This window comes from Coffea arabica, chromosome 1e (assembly GCF_036785885.1).
Source record: "Coffea arabica cultivar ET-39 chromosome 1e, Coffea Arabica ET-39 HiFi, whole genome shotgun sequence".
Lineage (NCBI taxonomy): Eukaryota > Viridiplantae > Streptophyta > Magnoliopsida > Gentianales > Rubiaceae > Coffea > Coffea arabica.
In genome coordinates, this window is record NC_092311.1 from 49,873,975 (window position 1) to 49,897,693 (window position 23,719).

The window sequence follows — 23,719 nt, forward strand, 5'->3', positions numbered from 1 at the left end:
ATTTGAATTCTTTGCCTCATATATTAAATTCTTGTGATTGTTCATGTGAGTTTATGATTTATTATCAATTTGGGTCCATCAGAGTGGTATTAGAGTTACAATAGAAATATGATAAATTTTAACTCTAATATTATTTGTTCTGTCAAAAAATTTGAAACAAATGTGGAGTTCAATTTTTAACAGAAGCAAATGATAACCTATCTCAATGCATGAATTATATCGTTTTATTGAATCTACACTTGCCCAAGGCGCTAGTGAGGATCACAAAATAAAAGATAGTTTAACTTTGTTACAGATTTATCAGGCAATTAACATGTTAGTTTTCGAAAAAATTGGTCCATCAATATCATTTTCTTCTTGAGCAAACCTAGCTACTTGCCGAGAAAACCTACATAACATGAATGATTACACAAACTTAAGCAATAAAATGATCAACTTCTAGCTAGCATTGGTGAATTTTATCGTAAAACTTCTTTATCATTACTACTCCTCTTCTTTTTCTTCTTTTCCCCATTAATCTTCCTAAAGAATTCCCATTTGTGAGTGTTTGGATATCCAAATTATCTCAAATAATTTTTCGGTTGCATCATAAACACATTTCTCAACCTATCTTTTTATATTCCCAATCACATTTTTATCTCACATACATCACATCACAAAAAAATTCTACAATAATTATTCTAAATAATATTTCAAATAATACACTATCCAAACACCGACCAACGATGACAAGAGTTTGGTATTCATCGACCTATGAAAAATTGAAAATGACCCGTGAACCCCGTGCCGTACTCTTTTATATTCTCTCCAACCGCTAGTTGGTCGTGAACCACACAGGAGCGGGAGCCAGCCAATTCCGCTACCTTCATGTTCTCAACTCTACTGAAATCCCTCCCCTACCCTCCGGATAACTCCAAATTCCTGCATCACAACAAGGACAAGGAAGTAAAATCAATCTCCGGGGGATTATTCCTTCATCCGTCGCCATTGGAACACGTCTCGATAGTCAACACCTCAGCACTGTGCTCTCTGCTTGCTTCGTCTCTTTGTGCTGCGCGTGGCTTCACGGCTACTGCCAGAATCGTCCAACGTCTCTACATGATGATACCAGTACCAACTTTTATCTCTTTTTTTAATCGCTTCTTCCTTTTCATTTTATGGGCTCTTTTATTTACTTGAAATTACTTTCCTTCCAAGCTGCAACTGAAGAAAAAGGTCGGAGAGGAATTTTCTTGTTCTTAGTTTTTCTTCCTAAACTTTTGTTTCTCCTTTCTCCTGCTTGGTTTGGAAGAAATTTTTAGGTAAAGCTCAAGAAATTTCAATTCTTTGCGTGAAAAGTTGGATATTTTTGCCCCCGCAACAATGGTGACTTTCTTTTGCTCAAATTTCTTAGCTGGATAGATCACTCTTAATTGAACCCGTGAGAGTCTAGCTTCGTTGTAGCTTATTTTGTTGAAAAATGGCTACTGCTAATGCTTTTGCTATCTTTGCCAACCTGGGTTGTGCTAATTCTGGCTTATCCAAGTTTAAGGTTCAGTTTTGTGGTAGAGGTTTAAGTGTTAATTGTAGTCAAAGCCCAGGTTTTATAGCGGCAAAAGGAAGCAAAATTCGGGAATTTAGACTGTTTAAATCAGTGGAAGTGGATAGGTTCATAACCAGTGATGGTGAGGACGAAATGAGTGAAGGCTTTTTTGAGGCGATTGAGGAATTAGAGCGAATGGCCAGGGAACCCTCTGATGTTCTCGAGGAAATGAATGAGAAATTGTCTGCCAGAGAATTACAGCTGGTATTGGTGTATTTTTCTCAAGAGGGGAGGGACTCATGGTGTGCATTGGAGGTGTTTGATTGGTTGAGGAAGGAGAATAAGGTGGATAAGGAGACGATGGAGCTCATGGTTTCGATAATGTGTGGATGGGTTACGAAGTTGATTGAGAGGAAGAGTGATATTGGGGATGTTGTGGCCCTTCTGGTGGATATGGATTGTGTTGGGTTGAAGCCGAGCTTCAGTATGATTGAGAAAGTTATTTCACTGTATTGGGAGACTGGTGAGAAAGATGGAGCAGTTTTGTTCGTCAAGGAGGTGCTTCGGAGGGGGATTGCATATTCAGATGATAATAGGGAGGAGCACAAGGGAGGTCCAATTGGTTATCTTGCATGGAAGATGATGGTAAAAAATGTTTACCTGTATCCGCCAACTTTATGTTTTGTTTTGTGCATTAGCTTGTTTTGTTGGACGTTTAGATTATAACACACATAACCAAGAAGGATCGGGAACTATTCTGTTTCTGTCTTGCATTATGTAAATTTATGCCAATTTATGTGATTAACATCTCAGTGTTAGTATACAATGATATCTGGCAAAGACTGTTGATTTGCTGTTTCTAAATAATTTGTTGCAATTTCTTGGCTTGGGTTATGATTACGTTAGTACTAGAACAATTTATCTAGTAACTTATCAAGTTAATTCAAAGGATATAAAGAAATAGGTATAACTTTTGGATTTGTTTCGATAAACTGGCCTTGACCAAGTAATGCTGGAATTTGACCTATGATGCTAAATGGTGACATGTTTTAGGTCACAATTTATATATATATTTTTTATGTGTCTGTGTGTTTTCCCTCTCCTGGAAACATCTGAGAGCTTCTGAGTGGTGATAGTAGGGAAATCCGTGCTATTGCCTTTGCTGAACTGTTCTCCCGGACAGAATTATGAACTGCTCTCTACTTCTGTGAATGCAGTCACAATTGTCTTCCTGTTCAATCTGGACTTCATCTTAAAAAGCTCTTTCAGCTATTGAGCTTTTGTACTGTGGACATTAATTCATTTAGCATTTTCATGCTTTCTTTTTGGCGATGCTCTGCCTCTACATATCCAGATTATTTCGACTTTGCGTATGCTTGTCTCAGATTTTATCCCTGGCAAAAATAGTTTCCAAAATAGAGAACGGTTGCACCTCTACCAGAAATAATGCATATCGTCTTACTTGAATTTTACTTGGTTCAAGTGTACAAGTTTGTTGAAAATGGCATTCTTTTTGAATAATCCAGATGGGGAGCTTTTCTTTTTCTTTTTCCTTATTGAATTCTGGTTTGGTACATTATGGGATTTTGAGAAACTTGAACTTAGATAAGAAAAGCTCCCCAGCAGAGCTCAATTACTTGACTGCTGGTGTTGAGAAGCAAAAGATCACTTATTTTTGTGCTATTCTCATCATCGGATGTTGAGTTTGAGTTGTTTGCTGGTTGCTTACATATTTAACATAAAGCACTAATAAAAAAAAGAAAAGCGTCAATATATAAAACTTTGTGAAGAAGTGCATGATTGAAACAGATTATTGGCTCAATGTAGAAAATCAACTCAAGATGTGTAAAACCAATTTAATGACCATAGAGATTGCTTATCTCAAAGTATTTTGGTTTACTGGATCAAAACTAATTCAATTTGGCATTGCTTTTTTAAGTGTTATCATCCAGGGTTGACCTCTTAACAGGCTCTGTTGAAAAGGTTAGTGAAGTTGTATATAGCGTGACCATGGATTGAGGTGTTAAGTTAGTTTGTCTACCCGTTCTGGAAATGCACCCAGGTGCATGGAGATGCTGGTGCTTGTGTGTCATACATCCCATCTATTCAATATTTATCTCATGTGATATGCATGCCATTTACATATTCATTTATTTATTTTTAATTTACATATTCATTTATTTATTTTTAATTTACATATTCATTTATTTATTTTTAACTTCTTTGGGTGTGATTTTCCATCTTGCACTGATGAAATGTTAAATCATTTTGTTAGGCGGAAGGAAACTACAAGGATGCGGTAAACCTAGTAATCGGTATGAGAGAATGCGGATTAAAGCCAGAGATTTATAGCTATCTAATTGCAATGACAGCTGTGGTGAAAGAGTTGAATGAAGTTGCAAAAGCATTACGAAAATTGAAAGGTTTTACCAAGGCTGGTCTGATTGCTGAACTGGATGCAGAAAATACTGGACTTGTTGAAAAGTATCAGGCTGATCTCTTGGATGCTGGTGTGCGCTTGTCTAATTGGGTAATGCAAGAGGGAGGCCCTTCTCTTTACGGTATTGTCCATGAGAGGCTTCTTGCCATGTATGTCTGTTCTGGCAGAGGAGCTGAGGCCGAAAGACAGTTATGGGAGATGAAGCTTGTAGGAAAGGAGGCTGACAAAGATCTCTATGACATTGTTTTAGCCATATGTGCGTCACAAAAGGAGGCAGGTGCGATTGGGCGATTGCTGACCAGAATGGAAGTCACAAGTGCCTTACGCAAGAAGAAAACATTGTCGTGGTTGTTGAGAGGTTACCTTAAAGGTGGTCATTTTGACAATGCTGCAGAGACGGTAATTAAAATGCTGGACTTGGGTTTGTGCCCAGAGTTTCTGGACAGAGCAGCCGTCCTACAGGGACTCCGGAGAAGAATCCAGCAATCGGAAACTCTAGAAACTTACCTTAAGCTTTGTAGACGCCTGTCTGAAGCAAGTTTGATTGGACCCTGCATGGTATATTTGCATTTAAAGAAACAGAAGCTCTGGATCATGAAAATGCTTTGACTAGCAACAAGCGGAGTAATCAGAATCCTACTGAAGGATCAGGGTCCTTTAGGGTAAGTTGTTGTTCTCCGCAATACTGTGTGGAAGTGTATAGTTTTTTTTTGTATGGGGACTTGAGAACAGCAAGTAAAATCTTGAATCTTGTTCTCAAGCTTCCAGTCTTGTGTACATGTTTTTTCTTTATCCACTTTTTCGATCCTAGATAAGAATGCCCAACAAGTTGTACGTGTAAAACACTCAAAATTCTCCCCGGTAATGTGTGTGTTTTTCTGAAGCTGAAGCCTTTCTCAGTCTGCAGTAACTAAGATTCCTAATGGCAAGTAACGAGCTCTAAGATTCATAGCAAATTCCAGCTGGTCTCCTCAGTGCAAATTGGATGCTTGGTTGCTTTTTCCAGTTTCCATATATGAACTGAAGAGTATTATTACACCCCTCCATCAGTTGACCAACTGTGTCTCATGGTGTTATGGTGAAAACTCATGGGTGTTGGTATTGTAGTTAGGATGGTCATTTACCTGGATTCCGGAGTAAGCCATGGTTTTCCTCTTGGAGACGATTAGTACTAATCGTAATTGGAAACTAATGCACATTAACCTTCTGGGATGTGAAACTGTAATAAATAGAGTAAGGCAAAGCTTCGCAAGGCAAAGCTTGGACCCAGCAAAAGCCAGTTCTTCTTCTTTTGTTGTGCATCAATACCCAGCGCATGAAATCCTCCTGATTTTTAAATAAAAACCTCAATTTGAATCTTTCTTGTCCATAATAAAAAATGTGGCCGCCAATCTACTCTAATGAATGCCTTGTCTATTAGGGACCCTACCCCATTATATCCATTGCCGATTAACGCGATAAAGTCCAGATTCTAGTAATCTATCGGCCAATGCTAGACCTTTCGTGTCTTTCTTTCAATGAGATTCTCTTCCATTTGCTATCCTGATCCTCTCTTATTTAGCCGCTTCTATTTCTATTTTCGATCGAATTCAGGAATACAGCTGAACATGAGAAATAATTGTAAAACATATATGGTGATCAACTCATAGCTGTTTCACTACAGCGAATCATGGGAATTAGTCAAAGAGATGATAAAAACTGAGAAGAAAACTAATAAGTATATCATGATGTCTAGTGGACCAAACAATATATAGGCAATTGTCAAAATCAACTCATTTGTAATTGCTGACATCTTTCTCCCAATAAATATGGCTGTAGAACTATCCTCATGAGCAGTTCATATGATATGAGAGAAAATATGGCTGTAGGATTTCTATAATTAAAGGGCTCCATGCATTGGGGGGGGGGCCATCACAATGAATAATGGTGCCGTGCTGCGAGGAGTCTCAGTGCACCCTCCTCGCAGCACACAGAAAGATTCGAAATCACGTGCACTTATCATACTACTCCTGCATCTTTTGGATATTTTTCCCTCTTCTTTTTCTCTTTTATTCTTATACTATATATGTATATTTTCTTGCAACTCTCTCCGTGTCTGAAATATTCCATCTTAAAATGTTGGCTTCTATCGAAACAAGGGGAAAAAAGAAAGAAAGAAAGAAGATCTCAAAATGTTTGCGAATTGCAGTCAACCCGGACATGGTAACCTGCGCAAGCATAAACAAATGTATGTATACCAGCTCAACAATACGTGGAAGAAACAGTCGCCATTATGAATTAGATCTTACAAACATGATACTTGATCAGATCTGAAATGTTTTACCTAACTTTGCAATTATTTTGTCTCCATGTCCCTTTCTGATGAGCGGTTTTTATTAGTCAATAATGAAGATGTTATCCTGATATATATACAGATGCCGAGCACATGTATTGTTGAGTTTTAGTTGGAGATTGAATTATACATACGGAGTCCGTATTTTGGAATCTTGGAGTTGGTCTTTAGTTACTCAATCCTCTAGCTAGCCATGTTCCTTCTCAAAGCACCAAGGAATCAATGACGATTCATTTGGTTATTTGGTGAACTATGAAAAGCAAATTGGTTTTGAGTAGGGGAATTGAAGCTGGTATTTCCTTACCCCAAAAAAAAAACCTTCTTTTTTCATTGTTAACTTTCTATTTCTTGCAGGGATCGAGTTTTTGAACCAGTAATAGATAAACCACATCAGATTTTTGGATGAAAAATGGACTAGACGCTAGGAAATAGTAGTAGTGTAACTCAGTAGCAAGGATTGTCATTCGGTTTAACTTGGAGAGTTTTGTCCTGGAAGAAACTTGTGAAACATATCGTCGACTTTGCAGCTAAAGATAAACCATACTTGGGATTAGTCTAGACAGACATGATCCATGCATGCTTACCTCAAAGGCAAATGCAAAACTATTGACCCAAATTTGCACAATATCCAATATGATGAGCAACAGATATAGGTGGTGCATGTACCAATGCATTTATAACGTACGTTCACATTGATTAATTCAGGGATTAAAGTTTAATTTGTGCACAGGTCCTAAAAAGATAATCTTAACATTTTGGCATTCGTTAAACTACGGGATGCCCCCGTACTGATTTTGGTTCAAGAAATGGTCAGCACCCATAACTTATACATGTGTTACCAGACCTTAAAAGTGAGCAACCATTCGAAATGTTGAAAATCAGGTCATTATTTCAAAAACAAGTTTTTCAAATACATTGCTATAGTAATACGCACTAAGTACAAAAACATCTCATCCATGCAATATATCAAAAAAATTTTTTTTACATACATACTGTTACAGTAAAATTTTTCAAAAACATAATCAAAAACTGCTAATCCAAACGGAGCCGCTCTATTGCTCATATACACAATAGAAGACAGATTTTGCGTAGCATGCTCATGAAAGCATCTTGAGGATTTCATCTTTTGCTTTGCCACTCAAATATTTGCTTTGCTCAACACAACATGACAACAACCGTGTATGTGCTGCTGGTGTGAGTGAGTTGATTGTTGAATTGTCTCGAAGTAGCAGCAATTCACTACCGTCCAAAAGAAAATGGAGAAACAAAAATGAATACTAATAAAAGCAATCAATTTCAGACGCTATTCTTAGATTGACATGGCATTGGCCTCTCTCTTTTTTGAGTCCTTTTTCCTGCCGTCACGCATGCGTCCCTTGCTTCAACTAGTTAACTCTTGCACTAATGTTGTCTTGATGCTTTTTTTTTAAAAAAAAAAAAAAAAATCTATTTGCACAGAAAATTCATTGGCCAAGATGGAGAAAGGAAAAAAAAAAAAAGCAAAAAATAGAAACCCTGTTTGGTCCTTTTGCTGAGAAATACACTTATTTTACTCGGAAAGAGAGGGAGAGGAAAGGTGTAATGCTAATTAGATAGAGACTCCAGGATGGTCAAGAGACATGATAACCAACAATTAAGGCATCCCAAGGTCATGCTTATCTTTTCATGATATTGAAAAGATTATAGTGAGTAGTCCTGCGCCACTTTGCTTAAGATGCAATTTCGTCTTAACCTTTCTTTAATGGTGAGGTATCAATTTTGTGGAGTTGTTGACCATAAATGGAGTTGATTGCCCACATGCACAAAGCCCGGGCTACATTTCTTATCAATTTCTACATTCACGGCAAGGCAACCTACCTGAGTATGTGAAACCGAGTCAAAGAGACCTATACGCTGATGGATTTGTTAGCCTAGGGAGATAATAATGTTCTTTCATTGATTTGGCATCCTCTTGGTTGGATTAAGTTGCATGTCAGTTTGTGACGATAATACTGACCGAGACGCAAAAATGGCAATTCCAATTGATGTTTCAGCACTTAATCTAGATCCTGTAATATCATACGCTTAAAACAGGTGGACAATTAGCAATTGGGAACTGGTTTCAAATGGGAACTTCGATTGATGGAACCCAACTTTCTGATTCAAGAAACTTTTTTGTAATTCAAGAAAAGAGGTCTTCTTATCAAAAAAAAAAAAATTGAACCCAGGGCGTATTTTGTTCTAGTCCATACACATTACCTTCACTGGTTCATCCGCATCAATCAATGGATTTAGTTGTAGCAGTATTTATTTGGGGCAGTTCTTGTGTAGAAGTTTACTGTACCATATAATGCTGTATTGTTAAAAGAAACCCGAGTCTCCTCTTCAGGCAATCATCTTGAAAGTTGAAAGACTAAAACAATAATATATAATTATAGTTATAAATGTAATTATACAAAGAACCTGTTATGACTTGTGCGTATCACCAGTTGGCATTCTCGTCTAACACAAAATAAATAAATAAACAAATTTAAATGAACATGTTGAAGAAGAGATCCCTCATCCATCATATACACCATCCACAAGTTTTATCGCCCCCTTTCCATTCTTTTGATGATAAAGAAAATGAAAAAGTCACTCCATTGTTGAAACCTTTAGCCTGCATCACCACCGCCTCCTTGCTCCCCATGCCCAATCTTACTTCCTTTTTTGGTGGTGACTGCAGGCCAAAGATAAAGCTACTAATCTAACATATAGTATTATTTATAACAACCAAAAACAGGGGGGAGAAAAAAATAGTTGGTTGGATTCATGTCATGTCTACTTCAACAGATAATGAAGGTGGTCAATCACAACAACAGCAGCAGCAGCAGCAGCAGCCAAATTTAGCCAAATCAAGATTTGTAAATCTCATCCGCCAATATTCTCTGCAAGTTTCCAATACTATGCGTGGTCTTAAGCTCAAAGACCGTTGCAAGATCACCCAAGTTCACGCCTTTAATCCTTCTGACACCTCTACTAGCACCACCACCACCTCTTCAGCTACCACCACCACCAAGGTCGCCCACCAAGGTCAAGCGGGATATCCCACAATCAGCTCTGTACTGTCAAATTCTGTTGACCCCATTTCAGTGACACCAGCAGAGGTTCTTCTCCCATATGGATTGCCTGCAACCGATTCTCTTGAGCCCCCCATTGACCCGTTTCTCAAATCTATTGATTTTGTTGAATCTTTAGCTGAGCTGTATAGGAGAGTTGAAAAAGGTTCATATTTTGATAAATCTTTAATTTATCTAGAACAGTATTGTCTTTTGAGCGGCCTTGGTGATCCGAAATTGCTTCGTCGATGCCTTCAATCCGCACGCCAACATGCTGTTGATGTTCACTCTAAGGTTGTTCTGTCAGCTTGGTTGAGGTATGAGAGAAGGGAAGATGAATTGGTCGGTACATCTGCTCTGGATTGTATTGGGAGAAATCTTGAATGTCCAAAGGCTGCCTTGGCACATGGTTATGATCCGAATTCAGTATTTGATCATTGCAAATGTTTTCAGACAGCTAATGAGAGTTCTGAAGTTGGCATCTCAACTGAGGAGGAGTTAACCATCTCTGAAGAGGATGGAAATGTTTGCTTTTGTATTGGGGATGAGGAGGTTTACTGCTCAAGAGGTAAAATTGCTGCTCTTTCCTGCCCATTAAAAGCAATGCTTTGTGGTGATTTTTCTGAATCAGAAAAAGATAGAATTGATTTTTCACATGTTGGGATATCTCGGGATGGAATGAGAGCTGTTAAATTCTTTAGTCAGTATGGAAGTTTAGGCTCATCTTCCCCCAATGTGGTTTTGGAGCTGCTTTGTTTTGCAAATAGATTCTGCTGTGAACAAATGAAATGTGCTTGTGATAATTATTTAGCTTCTTTGGTTTCTGATATAGATGAGGCATTGATTCTTATTGATTATGCTCTGGAGGAGAGAGCGAACATTCTTGTGGCCTCTTGCTTGCAGGTGTTGTTAAGAGAGCTCCCAGGTTATTTATACAATTCAAAGGTTATGAATGTGTTCTGTAGTTATGAGGGTAAGGAGAGATTAACTGTAGTTGGGCATGCTTCTTTCTTGTTGTACTACTTCCTTAGTGAGGTAGCCATGGAAGACAACATGACGTCAAATGTGACAATAATGCTATTGGAACGGCTGAGAGAATGTGCAACTGAGAGGTGGCAGAAGGCACTTGCATTGCATCGATTAGGTTGTGTGTTGCTTGACAGGAAGGAATACAAGGATGCACAGAGTTGCTTTGAGGCAGCTGCTGAGGCCGGTCATGTCTATTCAATAGCCGGTGTTGCTCGATCAAAGTTCAAGCAAGGGCAGAGGTTTATGGCATATGAGCTGATTAGTTCCCTAATCTCTACATACAAGCCTGCAGGATGGATGTATCAAGAGAGATCATTGTACAATTTGGGAAATAAGAAGATTGCAGATTTGAATGATGCCACTAATTTGGATCCTACTCTTTCCTTTCCATATAAGTATAGAGCTGTTGCAAAGTTAGAAGAGAACCATATTGAGGCGGCCATTTCAGAAATAAACAGAATTGCAGGGTTTAAAGTCTCTTCAGACTGTCTTGAGCTGCGGGCTTGGTTCCTCATTGCCCTTGAGGACTATGAATCTGCTATGAGAGATATCCGAGCACTGTTAACTTTAGAGCCAAATTACTTGATGTTTCAAGGAAAAATGAGAGGCGAGCATTTAGTAGAGCTTCTCAACCAACATGTTCAACAATGGAGTCCAGCTGATTGCTGGATGCAACTCTATGATCGATGGTCTTCTGTTGATGATATTGGTTCACTTGCTGTTATACAACAGATGCTGATAAACGACCCAGGAAAAAGTGTTCTTCGGTTCCGGCAGTCTTTACTTCTCTTACGGTATGCATTCTACAGACTCGATCACATGTCTGGATTACCAGAATCTTTTACAGATGGTCCAGACATGCTTACCTCCTGAAGTTTAGTAACTGTTGTTATATAGGTGATAAAGCTGAAAGATTTATTACGTATAAAATGAACTTCTTTCTTTTGTAACTTGCTTTCATGTTACTTTCTGTGTTAGGCATCATGCTGCTTTCATGTTGTAACTTGCTTTCTTAAGCTTAGGTCTGACTAAAATAGTGAGTTAAGTTAATAACAAATTAGTTTCTTATTTATATTCTTTTTACGCTAAATGTAGCCAACAAGATGCTAATAGTCACTCCCGAATTGGGTATAGTAGTTTGACTAGCATGAATTCAGATAAGATTTCAAATGCATGTTCGACTCTTATGGAGAAAGTGGAAAACATGTGTGGGTAAGATTAGATTATTGGAGAGGTTGTAGCTAGATGAGTTTCAAGTACACAATTTTGTTTAGAGAAAAAGTAGGGGAAAATGTGAGGTCAATGAGTAAGTAATACAGAACTGCAACCGTTGTCTGCCAGAGTGGATCTAAGGGAATGTTACACGTTCAATGAATACAAGGGACTAATGCATTATTCCTACTCAGTGTCATCTGGAATATAAGTGTGTCTCTTCCATGATAAAAGATTCAGTTCTGCTGTCTGACCTTTTGCATGATTAACCATCTTCCATAGACAAAACAGCAGTAAAATTTTCCACAATCTTGTAGGCTAAATTGTCAAAAAGCTGCAATGCGCAGTTTGAGATTGGCTCGAAATCATTCTGGCTCCAAGTATGAAAGGCTCGTGTACGAGGGGTGGATTTTATATGATACCGGTCATCGTGAAGAAGCGCTCTCTAAGGCTGAAGAATCTATTTCCATACAAAGGTCATTTGAAGCTTTTTTCCTCAAAGCCTATGCATTGGCAGATTCCACTTTGGATCCTGAAGCTGCATCTTACGTAGTGCAACTCTTGGAAGAAGCACTTAGATGTCCCTCAGATGGTCTCCGCAAAGGACAGGTAGATTTTATCTTTACAGAAGTCCTTATTATTTACTAAAATGTTCTCATATTTAATCTTTTATTGCTGCAGGCTCTAAATAATCTGGGTAGTATCTACGTTGATTGTGGCAAGCTGGAACTTGCTGCAGACTGCTATGTAAGCGCCCTCAAAATCAAGCATACAAGAGCTCATCAAGGGTTGGCACGGGTTTATCATCTCAAAAATGACCGGAGAGCTGCTTACGATGAAATGACAAAGCTGATAGACAAGGCACAAAACAAGGCATCAGCTTATGAAAAACGATCTGAATATTGTGATCGCGATTTGGCAAATAATGACCTCAGTATGGCATCACAATTAGATCCTTTGAGAACTTATCCTTACAGATATAGAGCAGCAGGTATATTTTCTTTTTTTTTTTGGTTTCCTCATCTCGTGGCCTTTCCTGTTATTAAATGTGATTATACATTCTCAGTGAATGGAGATAGCAGTAAGACAATAGGCTTAACACAAGTGCAATAGTTTGAATGGCCATCTAAGTCACTGTCTGGAAAGAGCATGGCCACGTTAATGCCAAAAAATTTGTAATGCATGGCTCTGCTAGAGAACCTACTATTATCCTTAAAAACACAAATGTAAACATAGCAACACAGATGCAAACTAAGAGAGTCAGTTAAGATGGCACCTTTCAATCAATCAGGATAGAATGTTTTACTGTATACTACTGAAACAAGAAAGATATTGTTGACATAATCATTATTGCATTTAATGTTCCATTATTTGCATGCAAGCTTTTGAGGATGGAAGCCCATGTTTTTCCAGGAACTTGTATTCAAGGCATCCATGCATCCACCCACGCTGTATTTTCCAACTATTTCATCTCCTTTATTTAAATCATTGCCAAAAAAAAGTTTTCCTAACTGTGATAACTTCCAGCAGATATGGTCATCTACTGTCTATCACCAATTCAGTATGTTTAATATTCATGTCACACCTTTTCTGTAACAACGAGATAGGTGCATTTAGGCTCTCAATCTGGAATACTAGATCATGTCTCATAATTATGGCATTGCAGTTGACATGTTTTACGCATATATTTGTGGGACAATGACATGAGAGTTGGACCTTTCTTGACTGCAAAAACATTTGAGCATTGGCTGTTGTCCAAGAGCTCCTGATAGTAACAATATCGCACATCCAAATGGAGATATAATGACTTCAAGAGTGTCCGACTTTTATTTATTTTCTTTTCTGTAAATGAGTTTAGAATGAGCTTTAGAGTGTTTGGGATTATATGCTTCCTTGTCTAAATTAAATTTGTTGGGTTTTGGCAATCAATAATGATACAAATTGTAATCACCTTCTTAAGAACATTTCCATATACTTTGTTTGTCTGGGCTTATCAATTTATTACTGTAATCTAGTCTGTATGTCAACTTCTAGTTCTCTACCATGCTTTCCTTGTGAGAAATGATCTCCTAATCATTTATTTAATTCCATTAAATCTCGTACTTCTGTATTGCTGGAATAAATATGTTTGGTGGAATTCATTTCCACTAAGTTGGGATTTAGGTAAGTTGAGGACTGATTTTTATTTAATTGACTGTGGAGATAACGAATAATAGTTTCTTTTTACGGAGAAATATCCTTTTCTTTTGATGCTGAGTTCTTTTAGTGTTCCTATGTGTAGAATAAGTCTTGAATTGATGTCAAATTAATTTTATGATTCTTATTGGACTTGAGTGTTGAAGGTCATGATCACGTCATGTGTCTGGCGATAATTACACATACATCCCGGCTCCTGAGTTGGCCTTTTGTATCATGGATATGATTAGAACCTGATGTACAGGATTCATAATAGTTTCGTAGCATTTTATGCCACATAAGTATGTTTCCAATGAGAAAGAATTAGTGGTACTTGTCATGTAAAGGAAGACAGCAGTGCCATCTGATAAGGAAATCAGTAAAGAATATATGTTTAAATAAAGTAAAGAGTCGATGTAGCTATTAAGACTGACCTCCTGCCTTTAGGCGGTTTTCTGATTTGGTAGGAGAAATCATTCAAGTTCCTCAACCTCACTCAATTTGATGAAGTTGCGCAAATTTGAATTAAGTAAGTAGTTCATTATTTGGGGAATTATCAAGATTGACAGGTTAGATCATTGATAGGACGAGTTCCTTTCAGTAAATGAAATCAATTTATTACTGGATTCATACAATGCACCCACTAGTGTAAGGGGTTTTTTACGCAAGGAACTCACTACATAAGCATACTGAGATTTGACGAGATAGTATGGTACACTTGCTTAAATCTAGACCAGCTCATATAAAGAAATATTTAGATTGATGAGCTTTTTAGTTATCCTTCCAAGTTTCTGCCCACCGTGCATAAGAAGGGTGAAGAATTCTTACACCTAGGAGATTATCACTTTTAGTCTGAGTAATTCTAACCGATTTATGTGTTATCATTTAAAAAAAAAAATTGTCTGCTGGCACTACTAACATTCAAAATCATATGTATTAGTGCTTATGGATGATCAAAGGGAGAATGAAGCTGTAGAAGAGCTTACCAGAGCCATAGCCTTCAAACCGGACCTACAGATGCTCAATCTACGAGCAGCTTTCCACGAGTCGATGGGTGACTTCAGTTCTGCTCTCCGAGATTGTCAGGCAGCCCTCTGTTTGGATCAAAATCACAAGGACACCCTTGATCTGTATAATCGAACACAAACACAAGCTATTGATCCACATACTTAGCATGTTCAAGTCAAAAGTGATTCTTTGTGGAAAAAAATTTTGGGAAAGAAAGATGAATTGCTCGAGCTGTCCACTTGTCTACATTATTATCAGAATTTAGCTTGTGCTGAAGGGTTTTTAAGATGTCATTGGTTGTGGCATTCGGGAAAGGATGATGGAAAGAGCAACTGGATCCGCACATACAGCAATTCATTATGGACGATGGCAAAAACAAAATTTGTATAGAGCAGGAAATGGTCCTAATGAAAACGGCCAGGCCATATGAACAATCTGGGTTAATCATGTTGTATCTTTTAATTGCTTACTCTGGCAGAATGGTACAAGCTTCATGAAACTTTCTGAGTTTCAGAAACAAGTGTTCTTTTTTAAGTTGTGCACGGCGAGAAATGGGATTTAGACTTCCAATTGTCTTGAGAGAGAGAAGGTGGAAAAGCTTGAATTTTCTTTCTGTTGCCTATTGGTCTGTGTATATATTTATGGCCAAAGTCCGCAAGTCACTCCAGTGTTTTATTTGATCCGTTGTAGTTGCTTTTTCTATCTTTTCGTCTCTTCCATTTTCGCTTCTCGTTTTTCACCCTGCATATTGCAACGATCAAAATTCACTCTTGACCTTTGCGCGAGGTGGTTCGTGAATCTTTTGAACGTTTTAACGTGGGCAAAACTACAAAAATACTGCAAAAGTTGTACGATTATAGAGAACCCCACGGAGCAAGTACATCTTTACAACTTCAGATCGGCTGCTTGCCAAGGATGACGCTTAGGATAAACTGCAGAATCATGGGCTATTAAAACTCAGTTGAAACAGTTTTAAGATTAAGCACACAATAGTAAAATATGTATGAAAGTACCAGACAATTCTGAAAGGTGTCGGTAATCTAATACTCTGTACAAATTTGAGCCCAGATTACAGACAAGCAACGGCATAAATAAAGCACAGAAAAGAAGTTTAAGAAAGTATTAGGTATACCTAAGATGAAAAGAACTAACCAATCACTTGATTTACAAAAAGATATACAGAAAGAAAAATTTTTGAAATTGAAAAAAGGTCCATAGATTGCAGCTTAAACCTTTTAACTTGATACTGTTGACAAAATTTCCAATTCAGCCCACCAAAGAGGTGATGATTTTGGTGTTGCTCCATCAGGATCCAGAGCCGTAATTTCCTTCAACGTCGCCGCAATTTCTCTCATTCTTGGTCTCTGTTCTGGATTAGGAAGCAGACAATCTTTCACCAATGGGATTAGTTTCTCTAGCTCTTCCTCCCGAAAAGAATATAAAGTTGGGTCCACAATATCTCTTAAGGGTCTCCCTATCCTGAAGTAGTTCAATGCCCAGTCCACTATATAACCATCAGTTACCGAGTATGGAAGCCTACCAGTAATCATTTCGAGCAATATTACCCCAAAGTTGTAAATATTGCTCTCTGGATCAGCTGATGTAGTTTCCAGAAGCTCCACGGTTGCTGCTTTTCCAATCTTTGCTGCAATTACTTCATTCCAGAAGCTTAAATCCGAAATTTTGGCTGCATAGTCTTCAGTAAGATATACTGATGATGATTGTAGGTTACAATGGCCTATAGGTGGGTTAAGTTGGTGCATGTACTCCAGGCAGTAGGCCATGCCCATAGCAATGCGCAACCTTGTAGCCCAGTCCAGGTGCTCTGATTCTTTAACTGCACAGCAGAAAATAGAAGATGGACAAAGTTGAGTTCAATCATTATATACTCGCAAATGTCAGTTCCTGCTTTCAACAGTGTAGCTCAAACGTCCCACTGATTAAATACATTTCAATTATGATATAGGGTGAATGGGTAACTATGAGCTAATTCACGTTACAGTGATGCAGAACTGCAACCGTCACGATCCAGTAAAATGTATAGAATACTTACTGTGCAGGTGTTCAAACAGCGTTCCATTTGGAGCATACTCAAATACCATCATTCGAGCAAAAGGCTCCTGTTCTTCACAAAATCCGATAAGGTTCACAAAATTCTTGTGGTTCACTTTCGATAAGGTGTCTATCTGGGAGAACGAAAGAAACAGGAATAAGTCATAATCTGCAAGCCTGCGAAACATTCCAAGAAAGTTTATCTTCAACGTGCCTTATTCCGGAACTGGGCTTCTAAATTCTTTGACCAGTCTTTAGCTGACTTTACTGCAGTAGATGTCACTGCTATTTCAACACCACTTGAAAGAGTGCCTTTGTAGACAGTACCATCAGAGAGGGAAGCAATAATGTTACTGAAATCTTCGCAAGCTGCTTCAAGTTCTGATCGCTGGAGCTTTGGTACACCTGGAATGCAAATCACTCAAACGGATTAATTATTCTGCTTGTGCTATTACCATGTTTTGAATTGTTTAAAAGCATCAGTCACTAATTGCCAAAACAGACACAAGTTTTCCCATGATACAAAATTCCAAAAGATTGCCTCATCTGACTCATACGTTAAATGAGCAAAAGAATAATAACAGAAGATGATGGAGTTGGTTTCTAATTCATGAAGCCAAAAATGTGTTTTAAGGATTTCAAGGTTCCAAAGCCTTTGACTAGTTTTATACTGTCAGGTAACGAGGGTTTGATTAGTATTCAGGCATTTGATTTCCCTGACAAGCATATGCATTTTTATGTTAAGTAGTCAAAGTGGAACCATATAAAATAAAAGAAAAAAGGAGAAAAAGAAGAAGAAAAGAATACTAACATGCAGCCATTTTTCTTATCAAATTTTGTAATATAACCAAGTAACTTCAGGAGGGCAAGGACTTTACCTGTTACAAATGCTTTCTGCAGCTGTCCACTTAACCCCGTAGCCCAAGGTTTAACAGTAACAACCTTATTGCTACGGCAATAAAGCAGACTGAGAACTGAAACAAGTACAAGAACAGAACCACCTATTACTCCAGATAATATAAAGATTGTATGGTTGTTTGACTTTTTTTTATTCTTTAGTATATTGGTGGGAGCTAAAGCAGGTGAAGGGGACAGAAGAGGGGAATCCTCAGGTATAACAACTGGTGGAGATTCCAGAGTGGGTGGAGCTGCATTTGGTGAAAGTACTGGAGATTGTGAAGGAGTGGATGCAGATGGAGATGGAGCCTCTGTCGGCAATAATGTAGAAGTCGAGGGGGGAACAGATATAGATGAGAATGGTTGTTCTGGTGATGGTGATGGCGATGGCGACAACGAAGATGTTATAGCTAATATTTGACCCCGACTATTGTGCTTATTTTTCTCAGCTTCAGTTGGATTCGGGAAATCGATCCCTTGTAGCAGCCTCCGCAGAGCTGTATATCCATATTGCACTGTTTCCCTACCAGAAATGAAAGCAGAAAGCAGACATAATGAAGTGGTGAAGGCTCAAGTGATTGTTTAGTGTTCAAAAGGAGGCTGGATAACCTAAATCTCATGGCACAAGAAACATTTTTCAAACTTCCAGCATCACATCAAGCTCATCTTCTTATCGCTTACTAGTAGGTTAACTGTATCAGGTCATGGTTTTGCTTTGGATTACCACAAGAAGGCTTGTCACAGAAGCAGCCATACTATCTTAAAACAAAACTGCACAAAAACTCTCCAATACAATTCATGTAGACAATTTAGTTACAATTGCAGGATAAAGTTCTGTAACACAATATTTACAGACTATTTGGTTAAACTAATGTGTATTTTAGCTTTTTCACTAAGTCAACATTTATTTATGTAGTTCCAAAATCTCATGAACCCAAGTAAGAATAAGTATAAATTTTCTGCCACAAGTAATAACACCTTGAGTTAAATTGAACCATAATACATACATGTGTTGGCACCCATTTGGTTTTGTAGTTCCCTTCAACAATGCCCAATCTTTTCAGTACAATGTATGCTTTCCATAAAAGTATCAGAAACACATGGCTTGGACACCAATACTAGCAAAAATAATGGATCACAGATTCATGAAATATGCTGATGAGAATCCAAATTGACTTGAACATTTTACTGTCACTATATCATAGTTTCTGGCTCAGTTCCCACGGACACAGTGTAAAAGAAAAATGGCAAGTAGAAGAAGCAAGACGTACCATGCATTAGATAGCCTGTTCGAACTTGCTAAAGCAACACTGCTTATCTGATTTTCGTCCACTTGAGATTCAGAAATCACCTTAAGATCATTGATTTCAGGAGGCAAGCCACTGATAAACTCATTATTATCCAATAAGCTGCAACAATGACAATAAGTTAAGTTCACACAAGGTTAGTGTTTGGTGAATATGATAGACTTGACACAATGAGAACTAACAGAATTAAGAGGGATATATTGTTGCCAGTATCCAAGGGGAACGGCCCAGTAAAGTTATTATATCCCAAGTCTAATACTTCGAGCTCCTTCAGTTCTCCGATTTCTTTAGGAATAATCCCAGAAAAGGAATTATTGCGTAAATTTCTGCATGGAGGACAGCAGCAATAAGGCTGATGCATAAAAGAGTGTTGACAGAAATGACTGCTTTTAGATTGAGAGTTGCATGAATAAATGCTTACATGTATCTTAGATACGTCAGCTGACCTAGTTCTGGTGCCAATGTTCCTTCAAGACAGAGATCTCTCAGTTTCCTGTTAAAGTGATAGAGATAATCATTTTTTCCTTATATAGCATGAAGCTTTGCTCCAAGTTCTTCAAGTTCTCAAAAATTATTTCTATATCTTTCTGTTGCATGCTGTGTTTCAACTAGTGCATCTGGAGCCCAAATAAACTACAGGTTTTACATGCTACAAAGTCTAAGCAAGAAACTGCTTACATAATTCTTTATTTATCTGAATGCAATATTGGTGAGTGTGCTTCTAAATGAAAATCAAGGTGATGTACTAAAGCAGAAAAAACCAGACTGTTTGAGCGAAAAAAAAAAGGTGGAAAATGTAAATTGGTGTAACGAAAGGGTAGTATGCCAACACAAGTCCAGTAGCATTAGTGGCAAGTAATAACTGAGTACTCCCACGAAAATTAGAACAAACAGCTGCATGTCAGATTAGTGCACTATTTAGTATCATTTGATCCCTACTTGTACTAACGACTAGCAAAATGAAACTACTAATGGTACAGAATTGACCCAAACAAGTCCATAAATCTATCTAAAATTTGTTATATCTCAGTTAAAGGAGAGGCTAAATCAACATCCCTGTATGCTAAGATCCATACTACAACACTTAATGAGTAATAAATTGCTAATGCACGAAAGATATAGATTTAGGATGTAAAGGCATATCATAAAAGAGTAATTACCTCAAGTAGCAGAAACAAATCTGAAAATTAGGACGAAAGCATCACCTCAAATTCTCTTTCTACACGAATTCTTAGTTTTGGATTCTACTTCCACCCAATTATTCAAACTAATAACAAGACTCCGTTAATTAGAATATTTGAATATACATTCTGAGACAAACTAACATTAACCATCAATAATAGCTTTGGATACAAGTATCATGTTAGCATGATAACTACATTATATTATCTAATCTAGGCAAACAATAAAATATACACTACACGAAGGAGGATAATAAATAGTACCAGTACTGCGGAGTAGAATTTACGGACTCAAAACTCACAATGTAATTACGTTTCCATCAGAGCACTCGACGCCAAACCACGAACATGGATCCAAGTCTCCATCAATGTACTTCCAGCTCCGCAAAGCATTAAACGGATCATTTACCACTCTCTCTTTAAATCTCAACAGCGCCAACCCTGCCACCAACTCAACTCAGTACAAGAAAAATTGCTCTGACAAAAATTTAAATTAAAAAAAAAAAAAACGAACCTTCATTATTGAGAGACCAACTGAAGCTCATTTTGCACTGAAAAACGCTTAGCACCGTGGAGATTGCAATAACGTGTAGCAGCTGAAAACTTCTCCATTTCCAATTCCGGACCATTTTCAAACCACAGTTTTTTACTTTTTTTTAGATAAGTAAACAAAAATAAGGGAAAAAAAGGTTGAGATTGACGAAAAGAAAACTGTAACAGTTAACGAGTGTGTGTTATATATAGGGCGGGACGCGGGAGGAAGAGGAGGGAAGCGGTTTAGGCCGGTGGAAGGCGTGAAGGTGCAAGCTAATTAGGACGGTTGGAGAAGTAAGCGCGTGAAAATGGGTGAATTTTTTTGAGGTTGTAATAAGTAGTACAGTTTAATGGCAGATCAAAGAAGAGTCCAACTTACTATGCGGGGGAAAAGAGAGACGAGGAAACGAGAGGGAATCGGTGAGGAATTGAGTTGAGTCTGAGAGAGAGAGAGCGAGATTTGAATATTAGAATGGGCTCTGCGGCGAAGCGAATCTCTGACTCTGTCCTTATAGTGGCGCCGTCCTCCGGGTTTTGCCTCCATGCTTGTTTCTTAGGACGCCCACGTGCTCCGCCACCTGATAATCATTTTTATTCTTGTCCTTTTTTTTTCCTGTTTTTTTTTTGGGGGTTAAATATTTGTTTGAAAACCCTGCTTAAACCTTAAAAAAGAAAAAGAACAAATGTATTTTCACCTTTTTCATTTTTCCTATTGAAGAGTTTTTTTTTTTTTTTTTTTTGGCAATGACAACATCTATCCTCCTGTTATACTATCCTACACAATGGAAGGGGTTACCTACTCCTACGCTAACCTACATTATAGATGGGAGTGCACGGAAGAATTTTAAAGATGCTCTCCTTGATTATTAGACCAAGGCTCAATGGTTCCATTGGAGAGTTCGAGTCACGTATGTTTAAGTGTGTTCTTTTATCCACACAAATACAGTGACAGTCACCCTTGAAAAGATGCTACACTGAATAGCAGAATTATTCGGATAATATTTTACTTGTGTCATAAATATAATTTTTAATTAACTTTTTATCTTCTCAGCCACTTTTTTGGTCTTATATACATTATATTTTGAAACGTATTACAGTAATTATTTTAAATAATATTACAAATACTCTCCTATCCAAACATATTCACTATTATGGTTTGATGCATGCGATTGTATCCGATTGTTGTTTGTACTTCTCATAATATATATGGTATTTACTAGTTATTAACTATTGCATTTCTTGCAATATTTAGTGTACACCAACAAAATTCACATTTTTGATAAATTTTTTTTTTTAAAAAAAACCACTCATACAACAAAAAGATATGAGTGCATATCAAAATATAGAACAAGTACAATAATAATATACAACCGCACCAAAACATAAAGTACATGACGTGATATAAGGTACAAGCAACGTTTGCCAAAAGGGGAAAAAAAATTATCTATTTAAGTAATAAAAAAAGAAGAAGAAGAGAAAAGAGACCAATTTATTCACTATCATTCAACTTCACTTGACATTCGTGATTTACGTCGTCCAGTCGACTACTCTAGTGTTCGTCAGAGAGAAAATAATGTGATCTAAAGCTCTTTTTTTTTTTTAACTGCATTCGAGAGTCATTATTTTGTTCCTAGTGCAAGTAATTGTGTATTTGCGTGTGTACTCCTACCCTAAGAAGTAAATTTCATCCCGACATGCGTACCATAACCATAATTGTTTTTTTTTTTTTTTTTAAACAAGAAAACAACTAGAAAAATGAAAAGGATCAGGAAAAATATGAAACGCGGCAAAGTCCAAGAAGGAGGAATGAAGTGATGGATCATGCTTTGTTTTTGGAAGAATATGTCGTCGACTTATCATGGTCGATCGTTTCAGCCCGCAGAAAGCTACTAATAAAAGTAGTTCCTTGTACGTATGGTATATCATACAGGATTTGATTGTATCAAACTTCAGTCAGGCAGCGAACTGCGCATGTAATTTCCTCAAAATGCTTTCGAAAGCACATTGCCCAGCTTTGATTATATCGTCATTACCGTGTGGTTCATTGATTGGTCATATATAATCATTACTATATTCTTGTTAACAATTAGGATTAGCTGTCCTGCCCCGACAATATGCATGGTCTAATTAACTAGCCAGCAGCCTCTTCATGGTCTAATATGCATGTTCATAATCTTATTCATGTACTTTGAATAGGTCCGGTCTTCGTCCAGATCTTTGCATGGCCTCCATGAGAGTTTACTGTTTATCTAGGAGGCAGTAAATTCTATTTTTACATATGTACACAACTAAAATTTTTTTTTTTTTTTTTTTTGGGTTTTGAGATCTTTTTTCAGCGGGATAGGAGACGACCATGCAGATGCAGTATGTGTGCTTTATTGGAGTTTCAAATTTTTAACATGTTGTTCGAAAATTCGTGCCATTTTATACTTCTTTTATTTTCGGAATTAAAAGAAAAAGAAGATTTCACAGTTTCTATGCCAAAGACGGGGGGACTCGCCGTCTATCACTACTGCATGCTATCCATCAGCCAAAAAAAAATTGAGAAAGAAGAATATACCCTGAAATGAATTTTAATTTTTAAAGGCCGAGATGGCAGATGAAGGAGTAAAAGTTAGTGCCCACGACAACCATAAAGGTAAAGAAAGGGCGCAAAGAGACTTGGGGAATAGAAAAATCAAAGCAGAAGCTTGGAGATGATAGCTTTCACAAGTGGTGGATCGGTTAGATACACCGATTATGAAATTTCTTCACTCTTTCTTCGAACAAGATGCGGTGATTATGACGGCAAGACAATACATCTATCTAATATTGTTGGTTCACTAGCGTATTCACACGCCTAACAGCCAAGAGGTTTTGCCTGCTCATGATATATAAATATATATATATATTACAACCAGAGGTCCAGAACTAAATGCTATTCTACTTTACTTTGTAGGTGTATATTTTAATG

General features: G+C 37.5%; 3 protein-coding genes across 3 annotated transcripts; 2 read left to right on the forward strand and 1 right to left on the reverse strand.

Annotated features, from left to right (window-relative positions):
- The first annotated feature begins 1,161 nt into the window (after window positions 1-1,161).
- On the forward strand, window positions 1,162-4,845 carry LOC113711497 (pentatricopeptide repeat-containing protein At2g30100, chloroplastic). The gene is made up of 2 exons (XM_027234661.2): window positions 1,162-2,167; window positions 3,798-4,845. The coding sequence occupies exons 1-2, from the start codon at window positions 1,460-1,462 to the stop codon at window positions 4,569-4,571; spliced, it is 1,482 nt and encodes a 493-aa protein (XP_027090462.1). The 5' UTR covers window positions 1,162-1,459; the 3' UTR covers window positions 4,572-4,845.
- Window positions 4,846-8,826: 3,981 nt separating this feature from the next.
- LOC113711480 (ethylene-overproduction protein 1-like) lies at window positions 8,827-15,121 on the forward strand. Its single transcript, XM_027234647.2, has 4 exons — window positions 8,827-11,194; window positions 11,930-12,221; window positions 12,294-12,603; window positions 14,728-15,121. The coding sequence occupies exons 1-4, from the start codon at window positions 9,090-9,092 to the stop codon at window positions 14,958-14,960; spliced, it is 2,940 nt and encodes a 979-aa protein (XP_027090448.1). The 5' UTR covers window positions 8,827-9,089; the 3' UTR covers window positions 14,961-15,121.
- Window positions 15,122-15,752: 631 nt separating this feature from the next.
- Window positions 15,753-21,247, reverse strand: LOC113711488 (probable inactive receptor-like protein kinase At3g56050). Its single transcript, XM_027234654.2, has 9 exons — window positions 20,747-21,247; window positions 20,535-20,673; window positions 19,473-19,544; window positions 19,234-19,377; window positions 19,016-19,153; window positions 17,726-18,267; window positions 17,062-17,252; window positions 16,849-16,981; window positions 15,753-16,632 (listed from the first exon to the last, which is right to left on the reverse strand). Exons 1-9 carry the CDS (start codon window positions 20,859-20,861, stop codon window positions 16,031-16,033), a joined length of 2,076 nt encoding a protein of 691 aa, XP_027090455.1. The 5' UTR covers window positions 20,862-21,247; the 3' UTR covers window positions 15,753-16,030.
- Between the last annotated feature and the right edge of the window lie 2,472 nt (window positions 21,248-23,719).